Here is a 16,509-nt window from a genome sequence, read left to right as displayed (position 1 = left end):
TTTGCTCTGATCCAGAACAGAAAAACTGGCTTAATTGGACATTAGAGCAGGCAAGTTATGCATCCCGAAATCTGATTATGGACATACTATTTCAAAGTGGAGCAGAGAGGTCAACTCTTTAACAGCTCAAACAGCTAATGTAAGTAAAAGAATAAGCCTTTCAAAGTTATTAGCACACAGAGGACCAACAACCAAGAACTATTAACCTTAAAATTGCACCACTAGGCAATAACATATAGTAATAACGTAGCTTTCTTTCTGTTTCCAGTGTTTCAGACTCTGAGGGCCATTACTTGGTGCTCAGTTTAGCTTCTGGAAAACCACAAGATAATGCACAAGGTTGTAATATGAAACAATGTTCCTCATAACATGCTTACCATGTTCTCGCCATTCCCTCTATTTCCGATGTTCAGGGTGTGAGTGCCAGGAGAAAGGGGTCAGTAGTCAGAGGAATCATGAGGTTTGCAGAAGTACAAAAAGTATTTGGAAGAGGAGGGTCTTGGGTGGGGTCTCTCGAAAACAACCCAATGAGGAGGCCACTGAACACTAACAGGATATTGGAGCAGGAGATGGAAAACCAAATGGAAAAATGGAGTGGAGTCTTTTGCAACATGGCTATACTGTAGCTCTTTCTAAGAATCTACAGTGCTTCCTGGAGATCAACTCCATCATGTTCACAATAGCTTGGCAGAGTAGCCAGAAGGAAGGGACCGTGAATTAAGAGACAATGACTTACCAAAGGTCAGTGGATTCATCATGCCTGTGGGGGCATTGACACCTTAGTCAATATATTACATTACACTGCATTGGTCAGGGACAATGAGGTCAAGGGAAGGAGCCAACGCGTGCTGTCATCAACTGGCATACTTGGAAATAAATCCCAGCGAAAGCAAGCTTTTGAGTATGTGTGATGAGGACCGGGCTGTTAATTTACCTCTTTGGGGTATTCAGAGGGATGCTTGTGTCTCTCGCAACAGCTAATGTCAGGGTAGGAGGAGCGAACGACAGACTAGGAGCAGAGCCACCATCTACATTGTCCTTGAGACTCTACATTGTGTGGACTGTGTTGCTCTTACCTTTGATGCTCTGCATCCTCACTGAGCTCTAGGTATTCAGCCACCTCCTCAGGGGTCAGAACCGTCTCCCCATCATCATTGAGAGATACAGAGATCGAGGCTGCAGAAAGACGGCTGTAGGGCAGTGTGGGGAAGGTATGGCTTTCTCCCAGGGACTCGCTGGTTGCCGGCAGGGAATCTTTGTCTTGTTGCTGAAGGACCAAGTCCGTGGGAGGATCCAGGTAGCAAGTGCAGGTACACCTGTTCAAGTACAAAAATAATAGCAGGTGTGCTATGAGTGTCTCCAACGAAGAACTTTTCTATCTCTTGTTTTTAGCCTGGTGTAAAAGCTATGGAAAATATCAGAAAACAGCCATCCCTTTGCTGCATTCCCATCATGCCCCAGATGCAGGCTTTGGTACAAATATATGAATATCTGAAGCTATACAATAGTTCATCTTCATCCTTGGTCTGACTGCAATATAAGCACACTAGGAGGCAAGAGGCTGGAGAAAAAGGTTATTCGACTGTGCTGCTTAGAGGAATGGTTCCTGGTTGACCCACTAAAAAAACAGAAGTGCCATCTCTATCCTCCATTCCTGATCCTATTCTAAATCAAGCAGGAGATCACCCTTTCCTGCCCATCACAACAGGGACATGTGGAGGGACAGAGTTGAAGCAACCTTTTGCAGGTGGATTCAAATTTCTTCTAGCTCTGGTGCCATAAATCTGGTGTTGCACCAAAGGGATATTTGGTGAGGCCCTTTGGCAAGGGACCAGGAGTGAATGGCAAGACTATGTACAGGCAGCATGTTCTGAAACCTGAGAAGTTCAGAAAAGATCTGTGAGTTATTTCCCAGGGGAAATCGTTGTTTCTCTGGGTTCTTTCCAATCTGCCCTATCCCATAATCCCAACTTTTACCACTTTATTTGGGCAGAGGTTCTAGACCTGCCTATCTTCAGCAAGGTCACTGCATCATATGCCCTCTTCAGACTATGCCCCCAAACAAAATATGCTGGGTTTGCATGCCAGTTCCAACACCAGGAACTAGAAGCAAAATCTTAAATGGCCAGTCAGTGTGCCACAATGACATCTCCCTTAGATGTCATTGAGAAGCAGATGGCTTCTCAACTGCAGACATGCCTGGCAAAACCAATGGGTTGGGGGAACATCAGGGGTGGGGAACATCTGGCCCAGGAGGACAATTCAGCCAAGCAACTATGACATTAGGTGTCAGGAGCTGGAATCAGGCATAGGTCAGCAATAAAACAATAAAGCATCTGATGTCTGTAAAGTTAACTCTTTATTCAAAGAAACAAAAACAGCTCAGGTCTAGAGGTCACAGTAGGTCTTGCCCAATGAGGCAGCTGCAAGGACTGAAGGTCCCCATCTTCCCACTAATCTCCAAGGCTCCTCCCCAGGTTCCTTCCCCAGCAGCCTAAAGCCCTGTTGTCTCTCATTGCTCCACTCTCTTCATTCCTCTCTGTGTTGTAGAAGACCAGGGAGGACGGAAGCTGGTTTCAGCAGGAGCAGGGAACTCCCTGGCTTCTTCAGCAGCCTGTCTCACCTCTGTCTCCTGCCCCCCCTCCTCTCCTGCCTCTGATTCTGCACTGCTCTCTGCCTCTTCCTGCTCACTGAACCCTGTTGCCTCTTCAATGTCCGACACCTCCTCCTTCCAGTCTGCTCCCATGCATCGTCATCCCACCACCAATCCCCTGGCTCTGAGCCTTCTTCCCCATGGGGTTCCCTTGGGGGTTCCCCAGCTGGTGCCTCCAACCACTCCTCTATATCCAGCCAGTCCATGAGATCAGATGTGGGGCAGGTAAAGGTCTTGTTCCATGAAAGGTGGAGTTGCAGGCACTTCTGCCCCGTGAAGAGGGATTCGGCTGATCATTGGGTCTTTCCAAGTCCCTTGCAAAGCGCTTCAGATGATAGTCGGGTCTCATGGAACATGTTGCAAGGGGCTTTGCAGGGCCCAGCGACCAGCTGACTGCCAGACTGCCAGGTGTTGTAAAGCTCTTTGCAAAGCATTCTGCAAGGCACTTGACATCATTGTGGGCACTTGATATCACTGTGATGTCAGACAACTAGTAGATGGGCAGCTTGACCCCTGAGGTGTGTAGAGGATAACAATTTGACCCACCAGTCAGATTCAGGTCCTACCCCTGGGCAACACTGACGGAAGCCCAAAACGTTTGTAGGCAAGTGCTGCCCACCTCTGCCCGCATCCCAGTACAGCAGTCTAGATTATGGCTGTTTGCAGTTTGCCCTGCACGCAAAAGCAGGCTATGACTGGGGAGCTCCCTCCTCCTTGGCACAGCGCCAGGTTTCTAAGTGACTCTCCGGGTCGCGTCCATCTCTCACACCTCTGCCAGGATGTTGGAGTGGTTTCAATAAATGAACGAGCCCATTTCCGTGCAGAGCGCTCCTCCATCACTTACAGAACAATTCCTCAGCCCCGCTCCTACACCACCCCCGCCTCTGCTCAGCTAGTGACAGGACTCACGTCTTGCATGTAAATGGATGGAGTCTGCCACCTGCCACCTGCGCTTTGGATCCACTTTCTCCTACTTTGACAAGGTGTGAGACAGGAGGAGGCAGTGAAAAGGGGGAGGGAGGAGGAAATTGCTCAGCCTCTGTATGATGTTCCGAGCTACCATTTGCAACTTGCACACATCTGTATGCCTCTACCACAAATAGGGATGCTGGGAGCACGGGGAATCTGTTGTTGTTGTTGTTTCCAGTTTCTCTCGCATTCTCTTTTTCCCAATCTTAAATTCAGCTTTTCACATTTTTTACACCAGTTTGCAATTTTTTTAAAAAGGCCTTGTGAAAATTCACCAGCATTTTGACATTGAGGGGGAGCGAAGACACCTCAGCCCTATAGAGTTGGTGCCTATAGATTGGCCACTGTGGGAATAGGATGCTGGACTAGATGGGCCTTTGGCCTGATCCAGCAACCTGGCTGATATGTTGTGAGACATAGTTTATTTAAACATATATACAGCTTGAGCAACATGTACTGTTTTCCCATCTTATATTTAGGTTAACAGCACCAGAGGGTTCCTGCAGAAGGGAACTCAGCTGTATCTATGTCTCTGCCATTCCTCTCAAAACTGCTGGCTTTTCCCCTTTGATTTCTGCTTGTACACACATCTGGTTCTGCCCCTTCCCTGTCTAGTGAGAAGGAAAAAGAATGAGTCGTCTCTACCCTTCATTACACCTTCTTGAGTCACCTTTGCTCCCACTGTCACATCACCTGAATATTCCAGGCTTTCAACAGTCTTTTGATGAGTTTTATGAGATCTGGATTCAGGGCAACCCACATTGACAGCCAGGGGTGAGGGAGAAATTTAACTCAATGGTGAATCTATCAAAAACATTTCCAAAACATTTTCACAAACTAAAACACAGCCACCCAAAATTCACACCTATGTGAATTTTGCCATTCAGTTGCCCAAACAATGTTTGCAAAAATGTATATACAGTGGTACCTCAGGTTAAGTACTTAATTCATTCCGGAGGTCCGTTCTTAACCTGAAACTGTTCTTAACCTGAAGCACCACTTTAGCTAATGGGGCCTCCTGCTGCTGCTGTGCCACCGGAGCATGATTTCTGTTCTCATCCTGAAGCAAAGTTCTTAACCCGAGGTACTATTTCTGGGTTAGCAGAGTCTGTAACCTGAACCATCTGTAACCTGAAGCCTATGTAACCCGAGGTACCACTGTACACACAAAAAAGTGTTTATCAGGATAAATTCACACTAAAATGCAGGTAGATTTCCATTAGAATTTTTTTCTGGAGAACTGCATTTGAGACTGAGAAAATGAGAACCTGAGAGAAGCAAAATTTACAGCTCCTTCCATCCCCACTGACAGCTCTACTTACAGAATTCTCATTGAAAACCCATAATATCAACATATGCCTCTAACACTACACCGTCTGGGGTTGGGGGGTGGACCTGAATAGTACATGTTAACTGTTATGTACCTGGGCCAGCAGGGGGATATGTGGGTAGTTATGCAAATAAGGGATCAAAAGTGACGTTCAGTGATTGGATAGTTTTAGAGAATGGTTACAGTTATGTTGTACTGGAGCTCTATATAAGCAGGCTGACTGAACCCTTCAGTTCAGTTCTGTTCTGGCTTGTGAATAAACAAGAGCTGTTTGAAGAATTGCAGTGTTGTCTGATATGTTCACCCACAACTTAACATTAACATTAAATACTAGTGCTAGAAAGCCCTACTCCACATTAGATAGATGCTGCTGGACGAGGGAGACTCTTGGGAGCCGATGGGATGATGCTCTCTAGAGTTTGCTGGACTGCCATTAACCCTGACTGCAGTGAAAGCTGGCCCATATAGGCAGACGGGGCATGGCCCCACCAACCTTGGACTTGATCCCTCCAAGTCCTCCTGCCTTCTTACTTACAACTGTCAGCCTCCTCCTCCTCCTCTGTCTCAATGTGTCCCTTGCAGAACTCAGGAGGGAGCAGGATGGAGACAGGAATGTGTGAGCTCTGCCTGTGGTTGCCTTGACCTTCTGTTGTCTACTGTACCAGTCTTAAAAGGGAACCGGCCACCACTGCCTAGCCTGCTTGGTCAGTGATTAGGGATGATGGGAGCTGGAATCCAACCACACATGGAAGACACCATGTTGGCTACCCCTTGGAGTAGATACTCAACCATTTTGGACTAGATAAACCAGTGGTCTGATTTAACGTAAATAGGTTTAATGTGCTACTAAGAGTACATTCTGATAAAGGCGAGAGTCATCAAGCAATTTGGAGGGTTATTCGTGAGGGTATTTCAAACCTCAGTGCCTCTTTGTCAAGGTCAAAGGCACTCTGGCAAAAGGTGCCTCTCTCTCGTTGACCAGTCATGGACTCTTTGTTCAATTCAACATCTATCTGTTCATTCATTCATACTCATTTTCGCTTCCCTCAGAGCCAGTCACAAGACTTTCAGCTCTGGAAGTCAGAGCACAAAGCTTTGGGGGGATGCAAGAGGCTGTGGCCTGTTTCAAATGCTTTTTAAAAAAGGAAGAAGATTAACCAATGCTGAATCTGCTTTGGTAGTACTTGCTCCTGCGTTAAGTAGTCCATTTGTATGCTGTTGGCATGCCAGCAGTTCTTTACAGAAGTTCTTAATCTCCCTGCAACTCCCAGCAGCAGAACTCTGGCCAACTGTGTTTCCCCTGTGTTTCCCCTTTGTACGACAAAGGCTGTCCTCTTAGGAGCCATTTAAGGACTCCTATAAAGCCATTAAGTTGCTCTTTGTTTCATTACGAGAACATCTGAGTTAACTGAGCAGCAAGGGAAATGTGGTTACATGCATACATTTCCAACAGGTGGGTTAAAAAACAAACTTGACTCTGCTGTAAGGGGCAATTCGGTGGATAACCCTAGGCTGGGATGTCTGACTGTCAGGGTTTTCATCACGTCACAACCCTCACCAGGTCTGCTTTGAGTCCTCCTTGAGTGCTTTTCACTGGCTGGAATGAGTCCTTGAATTAGATCAGTGGTGTCCAAACTTTTTTCAAAGAGGGCCAGATTTGATGAAGTGAAGGGCCGTGAGGGCTGGCCAATGGGCCGACCAAAGTTGTTGATTTTTTTTTGGGGGGGGGGGGATTTGTTGTTGTTGTTGTTTTAGGATTTTACCCCAGGAAATAAACTACCACGGGGCTGATTAAACTGACCGGCGGTCCGCATTAGGTCCCCAAAATGGACTTTGGACATGCCTGAACTAGACTAATGCCTCCTGCTTGCCTGATGTGGGTATGGGGTATCTGGATATAGATGCCTCTGAATGTTCATGTGCTTGAGAATGTAGCCAATCACACCAAGGTAAGACTTGCATTTGCTGCTCCACCCATTTTTCTCTCTGGCTGTGCCCACCACTGGCATGGGGAGCCTAGGAGGCTGAACAAAATAGGATGGCCCCATTTTCATTGGGGAAATGTTGGAGGATATGAAATAGGGTACCCTATTTTCATTGGAGAAACATTTGAGGGTATGGAATAGGATGTCCTTATTTCATTGGAGAAATGTTGGAGGGTATGGAACAGGATGTCCCTATTTCATTGGAGAAATAAATGTTGGAGGGTATGGCATAGGACGTCCTTATTTTCATTGGAGAAACATTGGAGGATATGAAATAGGATGTCCCTATTTTTATTGGAGAAAGGTTGGGGGGTATGGAACAGGATGCCTTCATTTCACTGGAGAAATGTTGGAGGGTATGGAACACGATGTCCCCATTTCATTGGGGAAATGTTTGGAGGGTATGGAATAGGATGCCCCTATTTTCATTTCAGAAACGTTGGAGGGTATGAAAAATGTTCCCTACCCTGAGTTAAATAAAGAAGCAATGCAGATGCCAACCATGGACACTAGCATCTTGTTCTTAACCAGCTACAGAAAACATGGCCTAGAAGCAGAAGTATCTTCCTCAGCTCCTGATGGCTAAATAGTCAAGGATCACCACTAAGAACCTAGGAAGCTGCAGACCATTGGTCCCTCAACCTCAGCATTGCCTACACTGACTGGCAGCTGCTTTCCAGGGTTTCAGGAAATGGGGAAACGGGCATGGTTTCTGTTATGTACTGAGTTGAATAGGATCCAAAAGGCAGCAGTCTGATTGGTCCTAGAACAATAGGATTCAGAATGCAGCAGTCTGATTGGTCCTAGAACAATGCAGCACTATGGTTGGCAGGAACCACCCAATCATGCTCCAGATAGAAGTGAATCCACAACCTGATTGGCTTACAGTAGAATTCCGGAATTAGCCAATCATGTGCAGCCCATTGTGTAAATAATGTATATAAAGCAGATACTTTGAGGGGACATTCATTCATTCCTACTCACCACTATGAGCTAAATAAAGAGCATGAAATCACTTTGCGACTCTGAGTATATTTCAGTTTCCCAGCCCTGTCCGAAGGCTGCCATTACGGTCCTCCCATCACTAGGAGGAAAAGCACCTATGCGACTTGAGCATGTGGCACATGCCAGTAGTGATATGAGGCAGCGCATGAAACGTATTTGCAGCCTCTTCTCTCCTGCAAAACCTGCCCCGATCTCCTCTGCAACCAAATGTATTTCCAATAGAGCGGCCAATTATGGTGTAATTGCCCATAAATTTAGAATGACACCGATATTAGTTCATGCACAGATCCAAGGACAACGTTTTCTCTTCATAAATGTGGGATTCAGCGGGCAGCGAAAAGGACAGAGTCAGCTGATATTGCCCTAATGGATTGATTTACGTTCCTGGAATGATAATTGTCCATTTACTTAAATAGCTGGGCACTTGTTCAGAGAGGCCTGCTCTATTAAGTGGAAAACTCTCTCTTCCAGCAAAGCATGGATTCTCAGCATGATTTGTAGCTTTTTAAGTGCCAAGTAGGTAGAAAGTATGGCTGGAATTCGTTCCCACCAGAACCACCAGCACAGATGATCCATCATACCAGTGCCTGAGGATAGTATGCAAAAGCAGGTAGGCTCCCTTTCTCGGTGCTGGCGGGGGCGGGGACTGGGAAATTTATCTGAAGCACCTGGTGGCACTGGAAGATGAGTCAACATGGAGCGGATCTTGATACAGCTGAAATGCGCTACCCATCAAAAGGTGCACAGATACAGGAAGGAATTCCTGGAGTCAGGCAGAGCCTGCCCAGGCTCCATCACTACAGGGAGTTGTGTGAGTCACAGTCTTGTGAGCTCAGGGCATAACTGTAAAGGGAACTCTGACCATTAGGTCCAGGCGTGGATGACTCTGGGGTTGCAGCACTCATCTCACTTTATTGGCCGAGGGAGCCGGCGTACAGCTTCCGAGTCATGTGGCCAGCATGACTAAGCCGCTTCTGGCGAACCAGAGTAGTGCACGGAAACGCCGTTTACCTTCCTGCCAGAGCAGTACCTATTTATCTACTTGCACTTTGATGTGCTTTCGAACTGCTAGGTTGGCAGGAGCAGGGACTGAGCAATGGGAGCTCACCCTGTTGCGGGGATTCAAACCGCCAACCCTCTGATCGGCAAGCCCTAGGCTCTGTGTTTTAACCCACAGCGCCACCTGTACATAACTGTACTTGATGCTAATTGCATCGCTTGCTAGCATATCTTTGGCTTTTCTTTATTCAGTTACAGGTAGAGATACCCTCTTTTTTATCAGGACCCTAGTGCACAAGATGGGAAGTTTAGGCTCCTCCCCCTTATGCTACAGGTAGGTGGGTTTTTTGGGGGGGTAGCTCCCATAGCTGTCAATGGGAACTCTGTCTTTTTTTCTAGACTGAATTGCAGCACAGGGGGTCTCTATTGGGGCTGCTAGAAGGAAGGATTAAAAGTTCCCTCTTTCCTTTCTGTGGACTTGATAATATCAACTCCCTCCCCGCATCTGCAATTACAGAAAGATGGGATGGCACTGATGGGATTGCGAGCAAATCAAATAGCACCGTATGAACTTAAGATCTCAAATAGCAAGTTTTGGACCCCAACAAAACATTATGCAAGTAGCCAGGGCTGTATATCAGGGGAACAGCAGTCTCCTGACAACTCCCAGCATCCTTAACAGACTACAGTTCCCACGATTCCTTGGTGTAAGCCACAAGTATTTAAAGTGGTATGATACTGCTCTAAATGTATAATGCAGATGGGGCCTTAGCAGTGCATTTATTTTGCTTTAGGTTGTTCTACTATGCTTCTCCAACGCTGCCACGTTGTTGCTGCCAGGGGCAGGCAAAAAAAAAAAAATAACCAGAGCATCTGTGGTACAAAACAGGGCTTCAGCAAGAAGTTACTGGATATGCATGGATTGGAAGTGAAGCCGTGTGGCCTCCTCAAAACCTCTGTAGGCACCAACAGTATCAGAAGAAGAATCACATGCGGCCACCCCAAGAGCACCAAAAGCACAAATAATCATGTATGCAAGATGAAAATGATGACTGGAGGGTAAAAGGTAAAGGTAAAGGTACCCCTGCCCGTACGGGCCAGTCTTGACAGACTCTAGGGTTGTGCGCCCATCTCACTTAAGAGGCCGGGGGCCAGCGCTGTCCGGAGACACTTCCGGGTCACGTGGCCAGCGTGACAAAGCTGCATTTGGCGAGCCAGCGCAGCACACGGAAACGCTGTTTACCTTCCCACCAGTAAGCGGTCCCTATTTATCTACTTGCACCCGGGAGTGCTTTCGAACTGCTAGGTTGGCAGGCGCTGGGACCGAGCAGCGGGAGCACACCCCGCCGCGGGGATTCGAACCGCCGACCTTTCGATCGGCAAGCCCTAGGCGCTGAGGCTTTTACCCACAGCGCCACCCGCGTCCCCCATGACTGGAGGGACTCTATGGTAAATCACAAAGGCATTTCAGATCTGCTCTTACACTGGCTGGGTGCTGTGATCTTGGGGAGCTTGAAAACCTGGAGGGACAGGAGGAGGAGGAGGCAACAAACCAGTACTGTTCTGCGAAGCACTGCATTTTGAGAACTTTGGGGAGCTGTACGTTTTCAGCACCTTTTTCATCTCCCCTGTGGAGGAACACAAGGAAAAGAAACAGTTAGTCATTTCTGACTCAGCCCACAACCCCACAACAGTTTTCAGATCCATGGAGGTATAGACTCCTCAATTAGCCAAAATCATGTTTCACCCAGGGGGTTATTCGGTTGTTTTTGTTTTGATTATGGCTTTTGTGTTTTTACATTGTGATTATATCTTGTGAACCACCCTGAAACCTGTTGGTAGTATACAAATTATTATTATTATTATTATTATTATTATTATTATTATTATTATTATTTCACCAGCACACCTAATATGAACCATGACAATTCTTTGTTTCATGTTCTAAATTAGTGCAATTCCCATGGGTTAGGGCAGGGGTAAGTAGTTTTCAGGCTTTTGGGATCTACTTAGCTTTTTACTAGAACCTCAAGATTTACCAACCAAAACCAAGCTCAAAAGACATACTATTAGAATAAAAGAACTGGGTTCCTCTGAGCCTAGAAACTGGCTCTTGTCTGGCAATAAATCTAGATCCACCAGATTTATTGCAAACTGGTACCAATGGAGCCATCCCAGCCCTAATTTGAGCAGAAGTGTGCATTTGGCATTGTCATCTTAGGAGCTATATTGTGCCTATATAGGCTCTACGGTCCTTGCATCCAATATGGGGAAGAAAAGAGCAATCTCTCTCCCTCTCTCTCTGGCAGAAGCAAGGCCATCAGCAGAATTGCATCATTGGCCCTCTTATAGGAAACTAGAAATAATGTTCTCCTTGAAAGACTCATTAGGCAGCATCCCCCAAGCCTTGCATATGACAGCCAGATCCAATTCAGATTAGGGAAAACTTAATGTGTCCATCAGGGGGAAAGGGAAAGGGGAAAAAGACCAAGATAAACATTAACTGCCTGACAGGATCTCTATGGACAAATTGATCAGGCACTTAGTTTCCTGAGCTGCAGGGATGTGGAAAGGAGATTAAGGCAATAATGCTACCCAATGTCTATCACAACCAACAGGAACGTTCCCTCAAATTTCGCTGTTTTTTTCACAGGTCACAGCAGCAAAGAGGGTGTCCAGGTCGACATTTGTTTGCGAGTTCTGCTAATGTTATTCATAGATGCATGAGGAGGGCAGGAGAGAGAGAAGGAGTCCATGCTAAAATTTATTATCCATCACTATTTTTTTGCTTCTCTCTCTCTCTCTCTCTCTCTCTCTCTCTCTCTCTCTCTCTCTCTCTCACACACACACACACACACACACACACACTTCTCAGTCACATCCGTTTCCCACATTATTGACCTCACCTCCAAGACATATTGTGTCAAGAATAAACATTTGTGTTCTGTACAGCACCTAGCACCTAGCTGAAAGGAATCAGGTTCCAGTTGCTGGGAATCACACTCGGCGAAAGTGCTGTTGCAGTCTGGTCCTTCTTATGCTCTTCCCACAGGCATCTGGAACTAGATGGGGCTTTGGTCTCCTCCAGCAGAGCTCATATTATGCTCTTCTCATCTCACATGTAATGACTTATGGCCTTTTAGGCCCCAAGCACAGGTGCATTTTAAACACTTTAATTATTGCTCAGAAATCTTCTTGGATCAATGTGTTGCCACCACCCACAAGTCGTGCTATTCCTCCTTGAATTGCCACAGCATCCATCCCACTTGGGGCAGAAGAGATCCTGCCTCTCCCCTACCTCAGAGGCGGACTCACAGTGTCCTGCAATTCCACAAGAAGCCTTCAGGCTTAACCCGTTATCATTGTCTTCACTGCCTCCCCATCTGTTCTTCCCAAGGTCAAGGGAAAGCCTTATCAATTTAACCCGACAGGAGATGCGCTGAATGGCAAAGGAAAACTACATGGGTTAAAGTCAGGGGTCGGCAACCTAAGGCCCATGGGCCACAACTAGTCCACGGAGGTTGTTTAACCGGCCCAAGAGCCGCCCCCAAACCAAGCTGCCCACTAAGTGAGTCCCAGCATGCTGCGCTAAACCAGCACAGCACGGAGACTCACTTCCGTGGCGCTGGAAATCATGTCTGCGCAGAGGCAGATGCTGGAAATCACAGGCACATATGCTCATGCACATGCACATGCGCAGTCCAGCCCACAGAGAGATCTCTGCTGGAGTGAACTGGCCCAGGTGAGGTAAACCTTGCCGAGCCCTGGTTAAACTGATGAGGTTTTCCCACCACATCTCAAGTTGGACAAGAACCTAGGAAGTCGCCTTATATTGAATCAGGTCCAAAGCCGGCTCAAGACATTTTGCTGCCTGATGCAAAGGGACAAGATGGTGCCACCTGTTCCACCCAAGGGCAGCAGGCTAGTTTAGCGGGTGCAGGTCAATCAGTGTGGCACAAATAGCTCTGTCCTCCAATAGAGGGGAATGCTTCGCCCCAGAATCTGCCACCAGAGGAGATTGGCTCACTCTGCCTAATGGTAGGGCCAACTCTATTCAGACCATTTGTCCATCTCTCTCTGCATCGTCAACAATGACTAGCACTAGCTTCAAATGCAACTATTTTTTTACCCCAACTGGCAGATCCCAAAGATTAAGCTCAGGACCTTTTGCATGCAAAGCAAGGGCCCTACCACTGAGCTTAAATTAAACTGTGAAAAAGCTATTTCCAAATCTGTACAACTCTATGCGGAAGAACAACAGCACATCAGAACAAATTAGTTTACAGGTGACTAAACCTCCCCACCACGACACACACACAAACCCCCCCCCACAAAAAACCAAGAAGGTTGAAATGTAATTGAAATAGCCCCATGCCATTAAGCGATCTGAACACTGAAAAGAAACACATTTCAAACCACATTCTTGTCTTTCACACTTGCTCACCAACAGCAGAAGGCAAGCTTTTAAAACCAGACTTTAAGTGGCATGTATGAACTCTATGCTGCTAGCAATCAGAGAACTAACTTTTGGGATCTTGTTATATTTTGATTCTACCTGGACTGTAACGTTTGGAGGTGCTGCTGCCACTGATTGTAGAGTCCAGTGGGGAGATGGGCTTGGGGCAAATTGAATGAATCATATTTCCCCCATGTAATGTAAAATATTGATCTTGAAAATGGGTGCACTGGGGACAAGGATTCAGTTTAGCTTTCATTCCCAACCTGCTATTTTTCTGTGGGGGGGGGGCATCTCTGCCCGCCCGCCACCACTTAGAGAGGAATCTTCAAAACTTAGAGAGGAATCTTCAAAACAATCAAGCTCCCACCTGCAACCTGAAAACTGGTATAATCCACGAGAGGCTTCATCACTTGCAGATTCTAGGGTCCCCAACTACACATACATTTAAAACAGTACCTTACCACTTTAAACAGTCAAGACACACATACACCCTAGAAATCGTGGGAACTGTAGTTTCTTAAGGGGGCTGACAGCTGCTAGGAGACCCCTATTCCTCTTACACAACTACAATTCCCAGAATTCCCCAGGGAAGGTTAAAAAAAAAGGTAAAGGACCCCTGGGCAGTTTACTCCAGTCAAAGGTGACTATGGGGTTGTGGCGCTCATCTCTCTCTCAGGCCAAGAGAGCCAGCGTTTGTCCACAAACAGCTTTCCAGGTCATGTGGCCAGCATGACTAAACCACTTCTGGCACAATGGAACACAGTGACGGAAGCCGGAGAGCATGGAAATGCTGTTTACCTTCCTGCTGCAGCGGTACCTATTGATCTACTTGTGCTGGTATGCTTTCAGACTGCTAGGTTGGCAGAAGATGGGACAGAGCAACAGGAACTCAACCCATCGTGGGGATTAGAACTACCGACCTTCTGATTGGCAAGCCCAAGAGGCTCAGTAGTTTATACCACAGCACCACCCACGTCCCTAGATCCCAAGGAAGACTGATTGACTGTTAAACCACTATGGCAACTGTAGCTCTCTGAGTGGAACAGGGGTCTTCCAAACAACTCTTGGTACCCATATCAAACTACAGTACCCAGTATCCTTTGGGAGGAACCCACAACTGTTTGAAGTGGTATGGTACTGCTTTGAATGTATAGTGCGGCAGGGCCTGAGTTGAAGATATAAGCTGGCCTTACACAGTTCAGGACCTCAATACCTCCAGGATCGCCTCTCCCCATATAAACTGACCTGGACCCTGTGCTTGTCATGTGAGGCCCTTCTCTATGTCCCCCATCCCAGAGAGGGCGGCAACAGGAGAACAGGCCTTTTCTGTGGTGGCTCCTCAGTTGTGGAATGCCCTTCCCTGATACATTCCTCTTTATCCAGGCCTATGGCTATGAAATAATCTGTGGCCTGTGAAAGTGGGGGGGGGGAGAGGACTTATTATTATTATTATTATTATTAATACCCCACCCATCTGGTTGGGTTTCCACAGCCACTCTGGGTGGTTGTTTGTAGTGACTATTTTTAGTATTAGACTACTTTAGCATTAGTCAGTATGCTTTTTATCATGCTTTTATTATTATGTTTTTTATCATTGATGCCCTGTAGTGTATTTTTAATGTTGTACACCGCCCTGGGATCTTTTGATAGAGGGTGGTATACAAGTGAAATAATAATAATAATAATAATAATAATAATAATAATAATAATAATAATGGCTTCCAGGCCAGGCAGCTGTTCATGCAACAAAAAACCCTTGTCGTAATCCATACTTTGACAGAAGCCCTCCAGTTCCTCTCTTGTCCCCCCTCCACAATGTCCAATTTACCCACATAGCCTCTTCCTTGCAGACTCATGAATAACTGAGAAGGATTTATGGGCATGGGGCACCAGGGAGAGGGTGTGGTGGAGGCCGAGCGCACTGTTTGCAAGGAGAGGCGTCCTCGGCAGTCCCGCTGCCTCATTAAGCTTTTGAAAGGGGCTTCAAAGAAGAAGTCTCTGTCCTCGAGAGCCAGCTTGCCGGCTGGAGGCTCATCTGGCAACAAGGCTCCCTTAATAAAAACAATGCAAGCAAAGCTCAGGCGCACATCCGGGAGAGAGCAGAGATTTGCCACCAGAGCTGGCCATAAACACACAGTTGAGGCTCAGACTAATAGTCTTATCTCTAGCTCTGGGAGCCCTCGAAAGCCAAACATCTTGGAACGGGGCAGGCATCCCCTAAGGAGGTGCGGGCAATTGCTAGGCGATGTGTACAAGCTCAGTCCCTCATGCTTCCCACTCCTGACTTTATTTATTTAAACAATTTCAATGCCGCTGTTCAGCGAGGATCAAAGGAGAGAGAAACTGTGGCTCAGAGCTCCTCATACATGCTTGGCGCATGGAGCTGGCCCAGCAGATGGCACCATGGTAGGGGGCGAGGGAGGAATAGATGAAGGCAGGGACTGGTGCCCAAATGGTAAAGGTAAAGGGATCCCTGACCATTAGGTCCAGTCGTGGCCGACTCTGGAGTTGCGGCGCTCATCTCGCTTTATTGGCCGAGAGAGCTGGCGTACAGCTTCCAGTTCATGTGGCCAGCATGACTAAGCTGCTTCTGGCAAACCAGAGCAGCGCACGAAAGCGCCATTTACCTTCCTGCCAGAGTGGTACCTATTTATCTACTTGCACTTTGATGTGCTTTTGAACTGCAAGGTGGGCAGGAGCAGGGACTGAGCAACGGGAGCTCACCCCGTCATGGGGATTCGAACCGCCGACCTTCTGATCGGCAAGTCCTAGGCTCTGTGGTTTAACCCACAGCACCACCCACATCCCTGGTGCAACAAGGCTTTTTAAAGGATTAGGGACATGGGAAGCTGCCTTCACAGCAAGTCAGAGTATTAGCCCATCTTGCTCAGTATAACAAGTGGCTCTCCAGGGTTTCAGACAGGGAATGTTCCCAGCCCTACCTGAAGATGCTCAGGATTGGACCAAGTGACTTCAGAATGCAAGGCAGAAGCTCTGCCACTGGGTTGTGGCCCTCCCCGTACATGTTGGTTCCTAGCAGACCCAGGTCCCTAACAGACCATCAGTCAGGTCTGGGTCCATGGGCCAGGACTTTTTCTAAGCTGGAACT

General features: G+C 47.1%; 1 protein-coding gene across 5 annotated transcripts in view; it reads right to left on the bottom strand.

Moving 5' to 3' along the window:
* ROBO4 (roundabout guidance receptor 4) overlaps positions 1-16,509 on the bottom strand; it is a 101,381-nt gene that overhangs the window by 22,923 nt on the left and 61,949 nt on the right. For all 5 annotated transcript variants that reach the window (XM_083480367.1, XM_083480364.1, XM_083480365.1 and 2 more), the window contains exons 16-17: positions 10,425-10,569; positions 1,077-1,316 (exon numbers count right to left, since the gene is read on the bottom strand). In XM_083480367.1, the coding sequence (XP_083336493.1) occupies positions 1,077-1,316; positions 10,425-10,569 (385 nt within the window). The remainder of the gene's footprint in view (positions 1-1,076; positions 1,317-10,424; positions 10,570-16,509) is intronic.

This window comes from Podarcis liolepis, assembly GCF_965112155.1.
Source record: "Podarcis liolepis genome assembly, chromosome: 16".
NCBI classification, from domain to species: Eukaryota; Metazoa; Chordata; class Lepidosauria; order Squamata; family Lacertidae; genus Podarcis; species Podarcis liolepis.
Note: the sequence above shows the minus strand (reverse complement) of the source record. Positions and strands in the feature narration are given on the sequence as shown.